At 43.6% G+C, this 18,175-nt stretch overlaps 1 protein-coding gene across 3 annotated transcripts in view; it reads left to right on the top strand.

The window, feature by feature from the left end:
• The window catches only part of LOC140480147 (uncharacterized), a 454,819-nt gene that overhangs the window by 41,632 nt on the left and 395,012 nt on the right, over window positions 1-18,175 (top strand). For all 3 annotated transcript variants that reach the window (XM_072574857.1, XM_072574858.1, XM_072574856.1), the window contains exon 2: window positions 14,345-14,409. In XM_072574857.1, the coding sequence (XP_072430958.1) occupies window positions 14,345-14,409 (65 nt within the window). The remainder of the gene's footprint in view (window positions 1-14,344; window positions 14,410-18,175) is intronic.

Here is an 18,175-nt window from a genome sequence, read left to right as displayed (position 1 = left end):
GATGGGGAATGGACTCTGAAGATGAGGCATGGATGACTCTAAATGGAGGAGAGATGGCTGAAGATATAGAAGAGAAGAATAAAGATGGGGGAGGGGTAGTAAGTATGGAGTAGGGATAGCGAATATGAAGGGTGGATGAGGAAGACAATATACCGGTAAAACAAGAAGGATGTGAGTTTCGGAAACAACGTTCCATTCCTTAGAGTGATAACCAAATTGAGGGTGAGATCCTGGGTTTGTCTAAACTTCTCGCCTTTAGTGTTGTGCCTTAAAGCAACTGTTTCCATTGTAGGTGGAGAACGAGATGACCCAGTTTAATTATGAGGTGACCAAAAACAGATCAGTGAAGAATTTATGAGGGTTTTCTTTGAGCACTGTGGTAAGAGTGGATGTGTTTTCATCCAAAATCAGACAATGCAACCTTTCCTTTTCCTTATGTGCTAACGATAGTCTCCAGCCCCTTCTTGCATAGGGGCCAGGAAAGCAGCTGTTTTGGAGTGTGTTTGACTCCATCCCATAATCAACGTGACTCGTGTGCATAATCGTAATGGATTATGGAGCAATTTGAGCGATTTTGGAAACATCTGATTTTGGGGGCCCCAAGGGTATGTAGTAAATGAAGCATGAAAGTGGTGATCAGTAGCACAAAAGGCAGACAGTTGGCAAAGATAGAAAAACATGTGATAACTTTACCATCCCCACCTCCAATGTATAAACCATCTTTAAAAACTAATTAGCAAAACAAAAATACCAGGGGAGGAGGAAATGTAGCTTCCACATCATGGCTTTTAACAACGTGGAATGTAGTATCTAACGGAGAAGCAATTCAAGGAAAATGTGTTACAGATCATCCCAACGGTTACAAGTTTTTGTAATTCACCCATGAGATGTTGGCAGTGCTGACTGGGTCAGCAGTTACTATCTATTGCAAAGGGCCCATCGCTGTGGTCTGGAGTCATGTGTAGATGAGACTGTGTAATGATGGCAGCTACCTTCACTAAAGTGTGTTGGCGAACCATTATGCTGCTGCGAGTGTATGTACCTGTACATGCATGCTGCTGTGATTGTATGTACCTGTACATGCATGCTGCTGCGAGTGTATGTACCTGTACATGCATGCTGCTGTGAATGTATGTACCTGTACATGCATACTGCTGTGAATGTATGTACCTGTACATGCATGCTGCTGTGAATGTATGTACCTGTACATGCATACTGCTGTGAATGTATGTACCTGTACATGCATGCTGCTGTGATTGTATGTACCTGTACATGCATGCTGCTGCGAGTGTATGTACCTGTACATGCATGCTGCTGTGAATGTATGTACCTGTACATGCATGCTGCTGCGAGTGTATGTACCTGTACATGCATGCTGCTGTGATTGTATGTACCTGTACATGCATGCTGCTGCGAGTGTATGTACCTGTACATGCATGCTGCTGTGAATGTATGTACCTGTACATGCATGCTGCTGTGAATGTGTGTACCTGTACATGCATGTTGCTGTGAATGTATGTACCTGTACATGCATGTTGCTGTGAATGTATGTACCTGTACATGCATGTTGCTGTGAATGTATGTACCTGTACATGCATGTTGCTGTGAATGTGTGTACCTGTACATGCATACTGCTGTGAATGTATGTACCTGTACATGCATGCTGCTGTGAATGTTTGTACCTGTACATGCATGTTGCTGTGAATGTATGTACCTGTACATGCATGTTGCTGTGAATGTATGTACCTGTACATGCACGTTGCTGTGAATGTATGTACCTGTACATGCATGCTGCTGTGAATGTGTGTACCTGTACATGCATGTTGCTGTGAATGTATGTACCTGTACATGCATGTTGCTGTGAATGTATGTACCTGTACATGCATGCTTCTGTGAATGTATGTACCTGTACATGCATGCTGCTGTGAATGTGTGTACCTGTACATGCATGTTGCTGTGAATGTATGTACCTGTACATGCATGTTGCTGTGAATGTATGTACCTGTACATGCATGTTGCTGTGAATGTATGTACCTGTACATGCATGCTGCTGTGATTGTATGTACCTGTACATGCATGCTGCTGTGAATGTGTGTACCTGTACATGCATGTTGCTGTGAATGTATGTACCTGTACATGCATGTTGCTGTGAATGTATGTACCTGTAGATGCATGTTGCTGTGAATGTGTGTACCTGTAGATGCATGCTGCTGTGATTGTATGTACCTGTACATGCATGCTGCTGTGAATGTGTGTACCTGTAGATGCATGCTGCTGTGAATGTGTGTACCTGTAGATGCATGCTGCTGTGATTGTATGTACCTGTACATGCATGCTGCTGTGAATGTGTGTACCTGTACATGCATGTTGCTGTGAATGTATGTACCTGTACATGCATGCTGCTGTGAATGTGTGTACCTGTACATGCATGTGGCTGTGAATGTATGTACCTGTACATGCATGTTGCTGTGAATGTGTGTACCTGTACATGCATGTTGCTGTGAATGTGTGTACCTGTGCATGCATGCTGCTGTGAATGTATGTACCTGTACATGCCTACTGCTGTGATTGTATGTAACTGTACATGCATGTTGCAGTAATTTTGTGTGTACCTGTAGATGCATGCTGCTGTGAATGTGTGTACCTGTACATGCATGCTGCTGTGAATGTATGTACCTGTACATGCATGCTGCTGTGATTGTATGTACCTGTGCATGCATGCTGCTGTGAATGTATGTACCTGTACATGCCTACTGCTGTGATTGTATGTAACTGTACATGCATGTTGCAGTAATTTTGTGTGTACCTGTAGATGCATGCTGCTGTGAATGTGTGTACCTGTACATGCATGCTGCTGTGAATGTATGTACCTGTACATGCATGCTGCTGTGAATGTATGTACCTGTACATGCATGCTGCTGTGAATGTATGTACCTGTACATGCATGCTGCTGTGAATGTATGTACCTGTACATGCCTACTGCTGTGATTGTATGTAACTGTACATGCATGTTGCAGTAATTTTGTGTGTACCTGTAGATGCATGCTGCTGTGAATGTGTGTACCTGTACATGCATGCTGCTGTGAATGTATGTACCTGTACATGCATGCTGCTGTGATTGTATGTACCTGTACATGCATGTTGCTGTGAATATGTGTACCTGTACATGCATGTTGCTGTGAATGTGTGTACCTGTACATGCATGCTGCTGTGAATGTATGTACCTGTACATGCATGCTGCTGTGAATGTGTGTACCTGTACATGCCTACTGCTGTGATTGTATGTACCTGTACATGCATGCTGCTGTGATTGTATGTACCTGTACATGCATGTTGCAGTGAATGTGTGTACCTGTAGATGCATGCTGCTGTGAATGTGTGTACCTGTACATGCATGCTGCTGTGATTGTGTGTACCTGTACATGCATGCTGCTGTGATTGTATGTACCTGTACATGCATGTTGCTGTGAATGTATGTACCTGCACATGCATGCGGCTGTGATTGTATGTACCTGTATATGCATGCTGCTGTGATTGTGTGTACCTGTACATGCATGCTGCTGTAATTGTATGTACCTGTACATGCATGTGGCTGTGATTGTATGTACCTGTACATGCATGCTGCTGTGATTGTATGTACCTGTACATGCATGCTGCTGTGATTGTATGTACCTGTACATGCATGTTGCTGTGGTTGTATGTACCTATACATGCATGTTGCTGTGAATGTATGTACCTGTACATGCATGCTGCTGTGATTGTATGTACCTGTACATGCATGCTGCTGTGAATGTATGTACCTGTAGATGCATGTTGCTGTGATTGTATGTACCTGTACATGCATGTTGCTGTGAATGTATGTACCTGTACATGCATGCTGCTGTGAATGTATGTACCTGTACATGCATGTTGCTGTGATTGTATGTACCTGTAGATGCATGCTGCTGTTAATGTATGTACCTGTACATGCATACTGCTGTGAATGTATGTACCTGTACATGCATGCTGGTGTGAATGTATGTACCTGTACATGCATGTTGCTGTGATTGTATGTACCTGTACATGCATGCTGCTGTGATTGTATGTACCTGTACATGCATGTTGCTGCGATTGTATGTACCTGTACATGCATGTTGCTGTGATTGTATGTACCTGTAGATGCATGTTGCTGTGATTGTATGTACCTGTAGATGCATGCTGCCACCTAGAGTTGGGAATTGTGACGGATGCGGCTCCAATCTGTTTCAGTCACATGGCTAACCTGGAATGGCCATCTCCCTCACTCGTGTCCCCCTCCATTCTGGATGGACTTACATGTTGAAATTCATTACTGGGATTCTGGCTCACAGGCTGGGACACTAACCCTGTACAATAAGACCCCCTGCAGCAGGCTGAACAGTAACATCCAAAAAGGAATTGTATAAATATTTAAAGGTAAGAGAAGGGATTTTGTATGGTAGGGATTCTATGATGCTAGAAGAGGACGTGGGTTTCATTGGATTGCTTTCTCATTGGTTCAGCACAGACATAATGGGATGAATGATCTCTTCCTGCAGTATCCCTATGTGTGATTATATATCTCTGCTACATATATAAACAGGCACTTGTGTATCTATATATGTCTTTAGATATATAAATAAAGGACGATGTCTGGGCACTGTGCCTTTGCTAATCAAAGTCATAGCCTCGTAAACAGGAAAATCTAAGCTGGAATTTCAGCCAAGTTTCTAAAAGGGCTCCTATGTGCATTGAGGTCAGGGTTCAAGTCCCAGCCTGCTACAGAGATGTGTTATAACAAGTTGTTTAAAATAGTGATAAAGGAAGAATTAGGGCGTGTGATTAGGAAGCACAAGTTTGTGAGTGGAAGTTGCTTGAACTAGTTTGGGAAACTTTAGGAAGCATAATGTAGAACTAGCCATTTGGATACAGGACTGGCTCAAAGGTAGAAGACAGAGGATGGTGGAGGGTTGCTTTTGAGACTGGAGGCCTGTGACCAGTGGAGTGCCACAAGGATCAGTGCTGGGTCCTCTACTTTTTGTCATTTACATAAATGTTTTGGATGCAAGCATAAAAGGTACAGTTGGTAAGTTTGCAGATGACACCAAAATTGGAGGTGTAATGGACAGCGAAGAGGGTTACCTCAGATTACAAAAGGATCTGGACCAGATGGGCCTATGGACTGAGAAGTGGCAGATGGAGTTTAATTCAGATAAATGCGAGGTGCTGCATTTTGGGAAAGCAAATCTTAGTAGGATTTATACACTTAATGGTCAGGTCCTAGGGAGTGTTGCTGAACAAAGAGACCTTGGAGTGCAGGTTCATAGCTCCTTGAAAGTGGAGTCGCAGGTAGATAGGATAGTGAAGAATGCGTTTGGTATGCTTTCCTTTATTGGTCAGAGTATTGAGTACAGGAGTTGGGAGGTCATGTTGAGGCTGTACAGGACATTGATTAGGCCACTATTGGAATATTGCGTGCAATTCTGGTCTCCTTCCTATCGGAAAGATGTGGTGAAACTTGAAAGGATTCTGAAAAGAGTTCCAACGATGTTGCCAGGATTGGAGGATCTGAGCTACAGGCAAAGGCTGAACAGGCTGGGGCTGTTTTCCCTGGAACGTCAGAGGCTGAGGGGTGACCTTATAAAGGTTTACAAAATTATGAGGGGCATGGATAGGATAAATAGACAAAGTCTTTTCCCTGGGGTCAAGAAGTCCAGAACTAGAGGGCATAGGTTTAGGGTGAGAGGGGAAAGATATAAAAGAGACATACGGGGCAACCTTTTCACACAAAGGGTGGTAAGTGTTTGGAATGAGCTGCCAGAGGAAGTGGTGGAGGCTGGTGCAATTGCAACATTTAAGAGGCATTTGGATGGGTATATGAATAGGAAGGGTTTGGAGGGATATGGGCCGGGTGCTGGCAGGTGGGACTAGATTGGGTTGGGATATCTGGAATGGACAGGTTGGACCGAGGGGTCTGTTTCCATGCTGTACGACTCTATGACTCTATTTTAGGGCACTTACCGACATTCCTGCTCCCTCTGGACATGATTTTAATGGATGTGTATTTTAAAGTGGACTTTAAGATGTAAAGGACGTGTGTCAATGTTAATGGTAGAGATTTTCTTCCACAAAGTTAGGAAAGTAAAATCACCTAAAATAGTCTGTGGTTTTATGTAGGACCACCATGCAGTTAGGAAGCATATCATTTGCTGGCTTTTCATGCAAAGGAAGTGGAGCTAGACATCAATTCAATTATATAGAGCTTTGGTGAGACCACAGCTCAAGAGCTTTGTCTTGTTTCGGGCTCTTTGCTGAAGGAAGAACATACTTGTCAAGAGCGAATGCACTGATGATTCACTAGACTGGAGCCTGGGATGAAAGGATTGTCCCATGAAGAGAAGTTGAATGTGCCAGGCCAATCTATATTGCCTGGAGTTTAAGGGAATCTGCATTAATTGAAGTGAAACATAATATTCTTAAAGAACCTGATAGTGAGGATGTTGTGAGGCTCTTTCCTATAGCTGAGGAATCTAGAACCACATCAATGATCTGGAAGAGGGCACTGTTGGTATGATCAGCAAGTTTGAAGATGACATGAAGATTGGTGGAGTAGCAGAAAGCATAAGGGACTGTCAAAGAATACAGGACAATATAGATAGACTGGGCGGAAAAGTGGCTGATGGAGTTCAATCCACACAAATGTGAGGTGATGCATTTTGGGAAGTCTAATTCTAGAGCGCATTATACAGTGAAAGGAAGAGCCTTGGGAAAAGTTGATGAGCAGAGAGCTCTGGGAATGTGGGTCCTTTCTACCCTGAAGGTTGCTGCACAGATGGATAGAGTGGTCAAGAAGACATATAGAGTGCTTGCCTTCAGCGGATGGGGTATTGAGTATCAGAGCTGGTAAGTCATGTTAAAATTGTACACGATGTTGGTTCGGCCACATTTAGAATACTGTGTTCAGTTCTAGAACATAAAACATAGGGCATATAAAAGTACAGCACAGAACAGGCCTTTAAGCCCATGATGTTGTGCCGAGGTTTAATCCCAATGTAAAATAAAATAACTTAACCTACCCACCCCTCAACTCACTGCTATCCATGTGCAGGTCCAGCAGTTGCTTAAAAGTCCCTAATGACTCTGCTTCCACCATCATAACTGGCAATGCATTCCATGCATTCACAACTCTCTGCGTAAAGAATCTACCTCTGATGTCTCCTTTATACCTTCCTCCTAATATCTTCAAACTATGACTTCGCGTACCAGTCAATCCTGCCCTGGGGAAACATCTCTGGTTATTGACTCTATCTATTCCACTCATTATTGTGTACACCTCGATCAGGTCTCCTCTCTTCCTCCTTCTCTCCAGAGAGAAAAGTCTGAGCTTATTCAACCTTTCTTCATATGGCAAACCCTCCAGTCCAGGCAGCATCTTGGTAAACCTTCTTTGCACCCTCTCCAAAGCCTTTGAATCTTTCCTATATTAGGGCGACCAGAACTGGACACAATATTCCAAATGTGGTCTCACCAGGGACTTGTAGAGCTGCAGCAAAACCTCGTAGCTCTTAAACTCGATCCCCCTGTTAATGAAAGCCAAAACACCATATGCTTTCTGGACAACCCTATCCACTTGTGTACCAACTTTGAGGGATCTATGGACTTGAACACCCAGATCCCTCTGTTCCTTCACACTGCCAAGAATCCTGTCTTTAATCCTATATTCAGCATTCAAGTTCCACCTTCCAAAATGCATCACTTCGCATTTATCCAGGTTGAACTCCATCTGCCATTTCACAGCCCAATTCCTGGTCGCCACATTAGCAAACAGATGTGGACGTTTTGGAGAGGGTGCAGAGAAGGTTTATGAGGATGTTGCCTGGTATGGAAGGTGCTAGCTATGAAGAGAGGTTGAGTAGGTTAGATTTATTTTCACTAGAAAAAAGGAGATTGAGGGGGGACCTGATTGAGGTTTACAAAATCATGAAGGGTATAGACAGGGTAGATAGAGATAAGCTTTTTCCCAGTGTGAAGGATTCCATAATGAGAGGTCACGTTTTCAAGGTGGAGAGGTGAAAGGTTTAAGGGGGATACATGCGGTAAGTACTTTACACAGAGGGTGGTGGGCGTCTGGAATGTGCTGCCAGCAAAGGTGGTAGAGGCAGGCGCGGTAGATTCATTTAAGATGTGTCTGAACAGATGAATGTGTTGGTGAGGAGCAGAGGGATACAGATACTTAGGAATTGGGTGATAGGTTTAGACAGTACATTTGGATTGGCTCAGGCTTCGAGAGCTGAAGGGCCTGGACTGTAAATTTTCTTTGTTTTTTCTTCTTAGACCCAGGAGTAAAGTCTCAGAATACAGGGGTAGCTTTTTTGGATGGAACTGAAGGGAAATGTGTTGATTCAGAGGGTGGTGAATCTTTGGAAATCCCGACCTTGGAGAGCTGTGGAGGCTGAGCTGTTGTATATATTTAAGAAGTGATCAGTAACTGGCTGGGTACTAAAGGGAATTCAGATATGTGGGAATAGTGGGGGGAAATGACTCACAGAATTAGTCCTGATCTTATTGAATGGTGGAGCAAGCTTGAGGGGCCAAACAGCCAATGAGGAAGAATTTCTTCAGCCAGAGGGTGCTAACATTGTGGAACGCATTGCTGCAGAGGGCTGTGGAAGCCACGTCATTGATTATATTTAAGACAAAGATAGATAGGCTCTTGATCAATGAGGAGATCAAGGCTTATGGAGAGAAGGTAGGAGAATGGGCTTGTGAAATGTATCAGCCATGATTGAATGGTGGAGCAGGCAGAATTGACCACATTTTATTGTTTTTATAATTCCTTCACAGCATGACAGCGTCGCTGGCTCGGCCAGCATTTTCTGCCCATCCATAATTGTTCAGAGGGTAGTCAAGAGTTAACCATAATGTTGTGGGTCTGGAGTCACACGTAGGCCAGACCAGAAGCTCTATTCCTGATGAAGGCGCTTTTGCCCGAAACGTCAATTTTCCTGCTCCTCGGATGCTGCCTGACCTGCAGTGCTTTTCCAGCACCACCCTAATCTAGACTCTGGTTTCCAGCATCTGCAGTCTTTGTTTTTACCAGGCAAGGATAGTAGTTTCTCTCTCTAAAGGACATTAGCAAACCAGATGGCATTTTTTTCCTGACAATCCACAAAAGGATTTGTGGTCATTATTCAACTTTTAATTCCAGGTCTGTTTTTACTGAATTCAAATTGCACCATCTGCAATGGGAGGATTTGAACCTGGGTCTCCAGGGCATTGGCTGGATCAACAATCTAACGATAATGCCACAAGGCCGGACCAGAAGCTCTATTCCTGATGAAGGCGCTTTTGCCCGAAACGTTGATTTTCCTACATCTGCCATATTCCTGCATCTTATGGTCATATAAACTCCTACCCCTGCGTCTGATATTCTGATGAATAGTAATCTAATTTTCAGTTCTGGTTTAAATATTTAATTCAATGGAAAGTAGGTATGAGAAAAAGGGAAACATAGGTTTATACAAGAAAGGTAAAACAGATAGAAATGAAAAGTTAAAAGAAAAGAGCTTTTCTGTTTTCTTTCTCTTCAGTGAAAACTAAAATCTAAAGGAATGAAACTCCACACATGTAAATGTAAAGGTGTTGGGCCAGAAATGTTGCTAGGCATTAATGAAGCCTGAGCTCACCAGAAAAAAATTACTTAAAGTTGAACGTGCAAATCTAATCTCCCATTGTTGTTTATTCTGTGAACAAGACTGAAATATTTTATTTATTTCCTGATGAAGGGCTTATGCCTGAAATGTCGATTCTCCTGCCCCTCGGATGCTGCCTGACCTGCTGTGCTTTTCCAGCCCCACACTTTTCGACAACTGAGATATTTTACTGTTATTCAAGAATGTCTAAGTTCAGACTTCTTAATCTAAAGCCAGTGAAAATATTTACAAATGAAGCCCTAAAGCAGTTCTGTGTTAAATATTAATCATTCGGTGGAATGGCCATTTTTATTTTAAAATGCCGATGGACAACAGTTTCTGGATTGGTAGATTCTGCCTGTCTTTGACATGCTCCACAATGGCTCGAAATCAATTGGAAGTGAATTTTGAAACCAGGATCATGTTGTGAGGTGAACAGCATTTCATACTTAGAGTCTGTTGAGGAGTTGAAATTGTGTGTTATGGGAAATCCTAAACATACATTGGCAAGTTGTATGCCAATGGTACTGGGGTAGCATGGTGGCTCAGTGGTTAGCGCTGCTGCCATACAGCACCAGGGACCTGGGTTCAATTCCAGCATTGGGCGACTGACTATGTGGAGTTTACACATTCTCCCTGTGTTTGCATGGGTTTGCTCCAGTTTCCTCCCACAATCCAAAGATGTGCACGTTAGGTTAATTGGCCATGCTAAATTGCCCATAGTGTTCAGGGATGTGTAGGGTAGAGGGAGTGGGCTACTCTTCGGAGGGTTGGTGTGACTTGTTGAGCTGAGTGGCCTGTTTCCACACTGTAGGGATTCTATGATTCTAAGACCAAAGCATGACTGATGAATAGCAGATGATCTTGCTTTTCAAATCTTTCGGTGAATCTTCATAGAGAATTAAATGGGGAGGTCAAGCAATCACAGCATGCTGCTCGGCAGCTCTGTGCTCGAGATCTATACCATATGGAAGTCCTCTCACTCCTTCTCCATCGCAGCCTTTCACCAGAGCCTTCTACTCCTTTCTGCTTCATGTGTTTATCCAGCTTTCCCTTAAAGGTATGGATACAATTCATCTTGACGACTCCCTGGGTAAGGACTTCCACATTCTCGCACTGTCTGGGTGAACAAAATTGAAACATAGAAAAAAAGAGTGGAATTCGGCCATTTGGTCCTTTGATCCTGCTCCACCGTTCAACATCATCATGACTGACTATTTAATTCATTCCCCTGTTTCCACTTTCTCCCAATACCCTTTAGCCCAAAGAACTATATCTAACTCATTCCTGAAAACATTAAATGTTTTGACCTTAGACACTTCCCATTGCTTCCTTGCTAGTCTGTTAACATTACTACAATGCCAGTGCCTCCCCGGATTCAATCACCTTGCTCTCCCATTAGTCATTCAACATCATTCAATTCCCATTCTTCCACAGATCTTCAGAAAGCAGACAGATCCCTGGTTACCTGACTGGATGATTCTTGACCATCAATAGAACATAGAACATAGAACATTACAGCGCAGTACAGGCCCTTCAGCCCGCAATGTTGCGCCGCCCTGTCATACTAATGTGAAGCCCATCCCACCTACACTATTCCATGTACGTCCATATGCCTGTCCAATGATGACTTAAATGCACTTAAAGTTGGCGAATCTACTACCGTTGCAGGCAAAGCATTCCATACCCTTACTACTCTCTGAGTAAAGAAACTACCTCTGACATCTGTCTAATACCTATCTCCCCTCACTTTAAAGTTGTGTCCCCTCGTGTTTGCCGTCCCCATACTTGGAAAAAGGCTCTCCCTGTCCACCCTATCTAACCCTCTGATTTTCTTGTATGTCTCTATTAAGTCACCTCTCAACCTTCTTCTCTCTATCGAGAACAGCCTCAAGGCCCTCAGCCTTTCGTCGTAAGACCATTCCTTCCATACCAGGCAACATCCTAGTAAATCTCCTCTGCATCCTTTCCAAAGCTTCCACATCCTTATAATGCGGTGACCAGAACTGTACATAATACTCCAAGTATGGCCGTACCAGAGCTTTGTACAGCTGCAGCATAACCTCCTGGTTCCGGAACTCAATCCCTCTATTAATAAAAAGGCCAAAACACTGTATGCCTTCTTAACAACCCTGTCAATCTGGGTGGCAACTTTCAGGGATCTGTGTACATGGACGGTGGCACAGTGGTTAGCACTGCTGCCTCGCAGCGCCGGAGATCCGGGTTCAATTCCCGCCTCAGGCGACTGACTGTGTGGAGTTTGCACGTTCTCCCCGTGTCTGCGTGGGTTTCCTCCGGGTGCTCCGGTTTCCTCCCACAGTCCAAAGATGTGCAGGTCAGGTGAATTGGCCATGCTAAATTGCCCGTAGTGTTAGGTCAGGGGTAGATGTAGATGTAGATGTAGGGGTATGGGTGGGTTACGCTTCGGCGGGCGCGGTGTGGACTTGTTGGGCCGAAGGGCCTGTTTCCACACTGTAAGTAATCTAATCTAATCTCTCTGCTCATCTGTACTCCCAAGAATTTTACCATGAGCCCGGTACTTTGCATTCCGATTACTCTGTCCAAAGTGTATCACCTCACACTTGTCCATATTAAACTCCATTTGCCACCTCTCAGCCCAGCTCTGCATCCTATCTATGTCTCTCTGCAACCTACTACATCCTTCATCACTATCCACAACTCCACCAACCTTACTGTCATCCGCAAATTTACTAACCCATTCTTCTAAGCCCTCATTCAGGTCATTTATAAAAATGACGAACAGCAGTGGACCCAACACCGACCCTTGCGGTAAGCCGCTAGTAACTGGACACCAAGATGAACATGTTCCATCAACTACAGCCCTCTGTTTTCTTTCAGCAAGCCAACTATTGATCCAAACTGCTATGTCTCCCACAATTCCATTCCTCCGCATTTTGTACAATAGCCTACTGTGGGGAACCTTATCGAACGTCTTGCTGAAATCCATATACATCACATCAACCGGTTTACTCTCATCTACCTGGTTGATCACTTTGTCAAAAAACTCAATAGGATTCATTAGGCACGACCTACCCTTCACAAAACCGTGCTGACTGTCCCTGATCAGATTATTATTTTCTAGATGGTTATAAATCCTAACTCTTATAATCTTTTCCAGCACTTTACCAACAACTGAAGTGAGACTCACTGGTCTGTAATTACCAGAGTTGTCTCTACTACCCTTTTTGAACAAGGGAACCACATTTGCTAACCTCCAGTCCTCAGGCACTATTCCTGTAGACAATGATGATTTGAGGATCAATAGCAAAGGCTCGGCAATCTCTTCCCTTGCTTCCCAGAGGATTCTAGGATAGATCCCGTCTGGCCCAGGGGACTTGTCTATTTTCACACTCTGCAGTATTTCTAATACCTCTTCCTCATGAACCTCAATCTCTTCTAGTCTAGATGCAAGTATCTCTGTATCTTCCTCGCTAACATTTTCATTTTCTATAGTGAACACTGTCGAAAAATATTTATTTAGTGCTTCCCCTATCTCCTCTGACTCCACACACAACTTCCCACTATTATCCTTGATTGGCCCTAATTTAACTCTCGTTATTCTTTTCTTTTCACATCTTTCGCATTTCTGGTATTTCCATAGATAAGAACATTGAATCAAGTCGTTAACGACTGATGGACAAATCTTTATTGATCTACTTTGTAAACAAATGAATATTATGTAGGGTGCAGTACAAACATGTGAACCATGATGAGTGACAAGATGTCTCTAAAGAGATTCAATGTCTGATCATGTTCTCAAACTCACTGCAATCATCCTTTTACTGCGTGTCACCCCTTAACTAGTGATCAGCTGATTTATTTTAGATTACTTTCTTTTTAGATTACTTACAGTGTGGAAACAGGCCCTTTGGCCCAACAAGTCCACACCGACTCGCCACCTACCCAGACCCATTCCCCTACATTTACCCCTTCACCTAACACTACGGGCAATTTAGCACCTAACCTGTGGACTGTGGGAGGAAACTGGAGCACCCAGAGGAAACCCACGCAGACATGGGGAGAATGTGCAAACTCCACACAGTCGCCTGAGGCGGGAATTGAATCCTGGTCTCTGGCACTGTGAGGCAGCAGTGTGTTATTTGTGTTTTTTATTGGCACAAGTTTTGATTGAACTTCAATCTGACAGCCGATCATGTATCAAGTTCTGAGGAAGTGTCACTGGACCCAAAACATTAACTCTGATTGATCTCCACAGATGTGCCAGACTGGCTGAGTTTCTCCAGCAATTTCTGTTTCCGTTTCATGTTACATAGCGTGGAATATAATTCTCATGCAATGAAATGCGATTAAATCAAGAGCTGCAAAGGATGATTAGAATGTGCAGGAGTGAGTGGCAGAGAGTGCTTGCAGCAGCTGAGATGGATACAAATGAATGGATGGATTGAAACATGAGGGAGAAATAAATACATTGCATTACTGTTAGGAGCAGAAAAGTTAAATGCTTGGGGAATGGCGAGGGTGACTTACGTAAAGTATAAACCCTCGCATGGAATTGATGGGCTGCATGATCGGTTAATGTAAAATTCTCTGTCAAAAATATTTACTGCTGCGGAAAACTGCAGACTTCCAAACAACTTTTAAGATTGACTAATCTGGAGTTTATTTCTCTCCAGGAAATCCCTCCTTTTCTTGGTAACAATATGTTTGACGGCTGGAATTGTACCAACCCACATCCAAGGTAAGATTACATTTCTATTGACATCTCCTGCCATGCTGTAGGGAAACGTTTCCTGCCTCGAATTAACAGCTTGCAACCTTCATCTTGAAGACTTGCTGTAATTATTTACATTATCTACAAAAAGTACTTGAAAGAATTTTTGTCTCCAACATGCCAAAGCGTTCAATGTGTTAAACTGTCACCTTTATAGCATGTGTTCTGTATCTCTGTCAGAAGGCTTCAACATACTGCTACATGTGGGCACAGAATTGGAAAATGTAGGAAAATTTGAATTTCCAAGAACTTTTGGAATACTGTATTCAACTCTGGTCTCCTTGCTCGAGGGAGGATGTTGTGAAACTTGAAAGGCCTCACAAAAGATTTACAAGGATATTGCCTGGACTGGGGAGTTTGAGCTGAATCGGCTGGGGCTATTTTCCCTGGAGCATTGGAGGCTGAGGGGTGACCTTACAGAAGTTTATAAAATCACGTGGGGCATGGAAAGGATAGTTAGACAAAGTCTTTTCCCCAGGGTGGGGAGTCCAAAAGTGGAGAGCATAGGTTTAGGGTGAGAGGGGAAAGATAAGGATTCTGGGTAATCCAAGATGGATGATGGGAAAAATTTCTGGCTGTAACAAGCTGCTCCTTTTTTGAGGTTTTTAGATGCTGGAGGTGATTTCCTCGAATTCCAGGAGCAGCAATTACTGTTTTATATGCTGCTGCATTGTTTTGGAACTTTGGAGAGAAAATAGAGTCCAAACAACAGCACTGTTAAAAGGGAGAGAAGCAGACAAAGGAAGCACATGGTGAGGTCAGTGCAGGAGAGGGGGAGAGAGAGAGAGAGAGAAAGAAAGAAAGAAAGAAAGAAAGAAAGAAAGAAAGAAACCCGCACTGTTAACTGACATAGTTAGCAGTTACTGCCTTTGCTGTTTGAATTCACAACTGGACTTAGAGGAACCTGTTTGGGAGAGGTCATAGCACAGAAACAGATAAGTAGGTTTTAAGCATAGCCTTAAAATAAGTCTGCAGTAGTGAGTAGTGTGGGTTCTTTCTTGATTATGTTTTATTAAGCTATGTCTCTTGATTAAACTTAAAATATTAGCCAGAAGTATGAATTTAATCTGGAGCAGTGTTTTGCAGAGGAATAAGATTGTGCTATTTTCTGGGTCTGTAGATTGAAAAAAGCAAAAACGGCCCTTAATAGAGTAATATGCTCCTCTTGTCAGATGTGGGAGCTTAGGAAGAGTTTATGGGTTACTGAGAATTATATCTGCAATAAATCCTGTTGATTGTGAATCCTATCAGATCGAATGGATCAGTTGGAGAGGCAGTTAGAGGCAATGAGGAATTTACAAGAGCAAAGGGATGTGATGGATGTCAGTTATAGGAAAGGGGGGGACATCTCAGATACAGTCACATAGATGGGTTAACTCCAGGAAAGGTAAGAGAGGTAGGCAGGTAGTGCAGGAGTCTTCTGTGGCGATCCCCATTTCAAATAAGTATGCTGTTTTGGAAAATGTAGGAGGTGATGAATTCTCAGGGGAATGTAGCACGAACAACCAAGTTTCTGGTATTGAGTCTGGCTCTAATGTAATGAGAGGTATAGAACATAGAACATAGAAAAATACAGCGCAGTACAGGCCCTTCGGCCCTCGATGTTGTGCCGACCGAAGCCTACCTAACCTACACTAGCCCAATAACCTCCATATGCTTATCCAATGCCCGCTTGAATGACCATAAAGAGGGAGAGTCCACCACTGATACTGGCAGGGCATTCCATGAACTCACAACCCGCTGAGTAAAGAATCTACCCCTAACATCTGTCCTATACCAACCTCCCCTTAATTTAAAGCTGTGTCCCCTAGTAACAGCTGACTTTATTAGATGAAAAAGGTTCTCACTGTCAACCCTATCTAAACCCCTAATCATCTTGTACACCTCTATCAAATCTCTCCTAAACCTTCTTTTCTCCAATGTGAACAGCCCCAAGTGCCTCAGCCTTTCCTCATACGATCTTCCTACCATACCAGGCAACATCCTGGTAAACCTCCTCTGCACCCGTTCCAGTGCCTCCACATCCTTCCTGTAGTATGGCGACCAAAACTGTACACAATACTCCAAATAAGGCCGCACCAGAGTCTTATACAACTGCAACATGACCTCAGGACTCTGGAACTCAATTCCTCTACCAATAAAAGCCAGTACACCATATGCCTTCTTCACTGCACTATTTACCTGGGTGGCAACTTTCAGAGACCTGTGTACATGGACACCAAGATCCCTCTGCTCATCCACACTACCAAGTAGCCTACCATTAGCCCAGTAATCCATCTTCTTGTTACTCCTACCAAAATGAATGACTTCACACTTAGCTACATTGAACTCCATTTGCCACCTTTCTGCCCAGCTCTGCAACTTATCTATATCCCGCTGTAACCTGCCACATCCTTCTTCGCTGTCCACTACTCCACCGACTTTCGTATCATCCGCAAACTTGCTCACCCAGCCTTCAAGCCCCTCCTCCAGGTCTTTATAAAAATGACAAACAGCAATGGTCCCAAAACAGATCCTTGTGGAACACCGCTGGTAACTGCACTCCAAGAAGAACCTTTACCATCTACTACTACCTTCTGTCTCCTTCCAGCCAGCCAATTCCTAATCCAAACCTCTAATGCACCCTCAATGCCATACCTCCATAATTTTTGCAGTAGCCTACCATGGGGTACCTTATCGAACGCCTTGCTAAAATCCATATACACCACATCTACTGCTTTACCCTCGTCCACTTCCTTGGTCACCTTCTCAAAGATCTCAATAAGGTTTGTGAGGCACGACCTGCCCTTCACAAAACCATGCTGACTATCCTTGATCACATTATTCCTTTCCAGATGTTCATAAATCCTATCCCTTACAATTCTCTCTAAGACTTTGCCCACAACAGAAGTGAGACTCACTGGCCTATAGTTACTAGGGCTGTCCCTACTCCCCTTCTTGAACAAGGGGACCACATTCGCTATCCTCCAGTCTTCTGGCACTATTCCTGTAGACAACGAGGACATAAAACTCAAGGCCAATGGCTCCGCTATCTCCTCCCTAGCTTCCCAGAGGATCCTAGGATAAATGCCATCAGGCCCAGGGGACTTATCTATTTTCACCCTTTCCAGTATTCCCCGGACCTCTTCCCTACATACCTCAAAGCCATCCATTCTAATCACTTGTGACTCAATATTCACATCAGCAACAACGTCCTGTTCCTGAGTGAATACTGACGAAAAGTATTGATTTCGTGTCTCTCCAATCTCCTCTGCCTCCACGCACAACTTCCCACTACTATCCTTGACTGGACCGATACCTACCCTAGTCATCCTTTTATTCCTGACAAACCTATAGAAAGCCTTAGGGTTTTCCCTAATCCTACCAACCAAGGACTTTTCACGTCCCCTTCTCGCTGCTCTTAGCTCTCTCTTTAGATCCTTCCTGGCTACCTTATAACACTCAATCGCCCCAACTGAACCTTCACGCCTCATCTTTACATAGGCCGCCCTCTTCCCTTTTATAAGGGATTCCAATTCCTTATTAAACCACGGCTCCCTCACAAGACCCTTTCATCCCTGCCTGACTGGTACATACTTATCAAGGACACCCAATAGCTGCTCCTTGAACAAGCTCCACATATCATTTGTGTCCTTCCCTTGAAGCCTACTTTTCCAATCCACACATCCTAAGTCATGCCTCACCGCATCATAATTTCCCTCCCCCCAGCTATAACTCCTGCCCTGCAGTGCAC

This window comes from Chiloscyllium punctatum, chromosome 7 (assembly GCF_047496795.1).
Source record: "Chiloscyllium punctatum isolate Juve2018m chromosome 7, sChiPun1.3, whole genome shotgun sequence".
Classification (NCBI taxonomy): Eukaryota; Metazoa; Chordata; class Chondrichthyes; order Orectolobiformes; family Hemiscylliidae; genus Chiloscyllium; species Chiloscyllium punctatum.
This window is presented reverse-complemented; position numbering and strand designations above follow the sequence as displayed.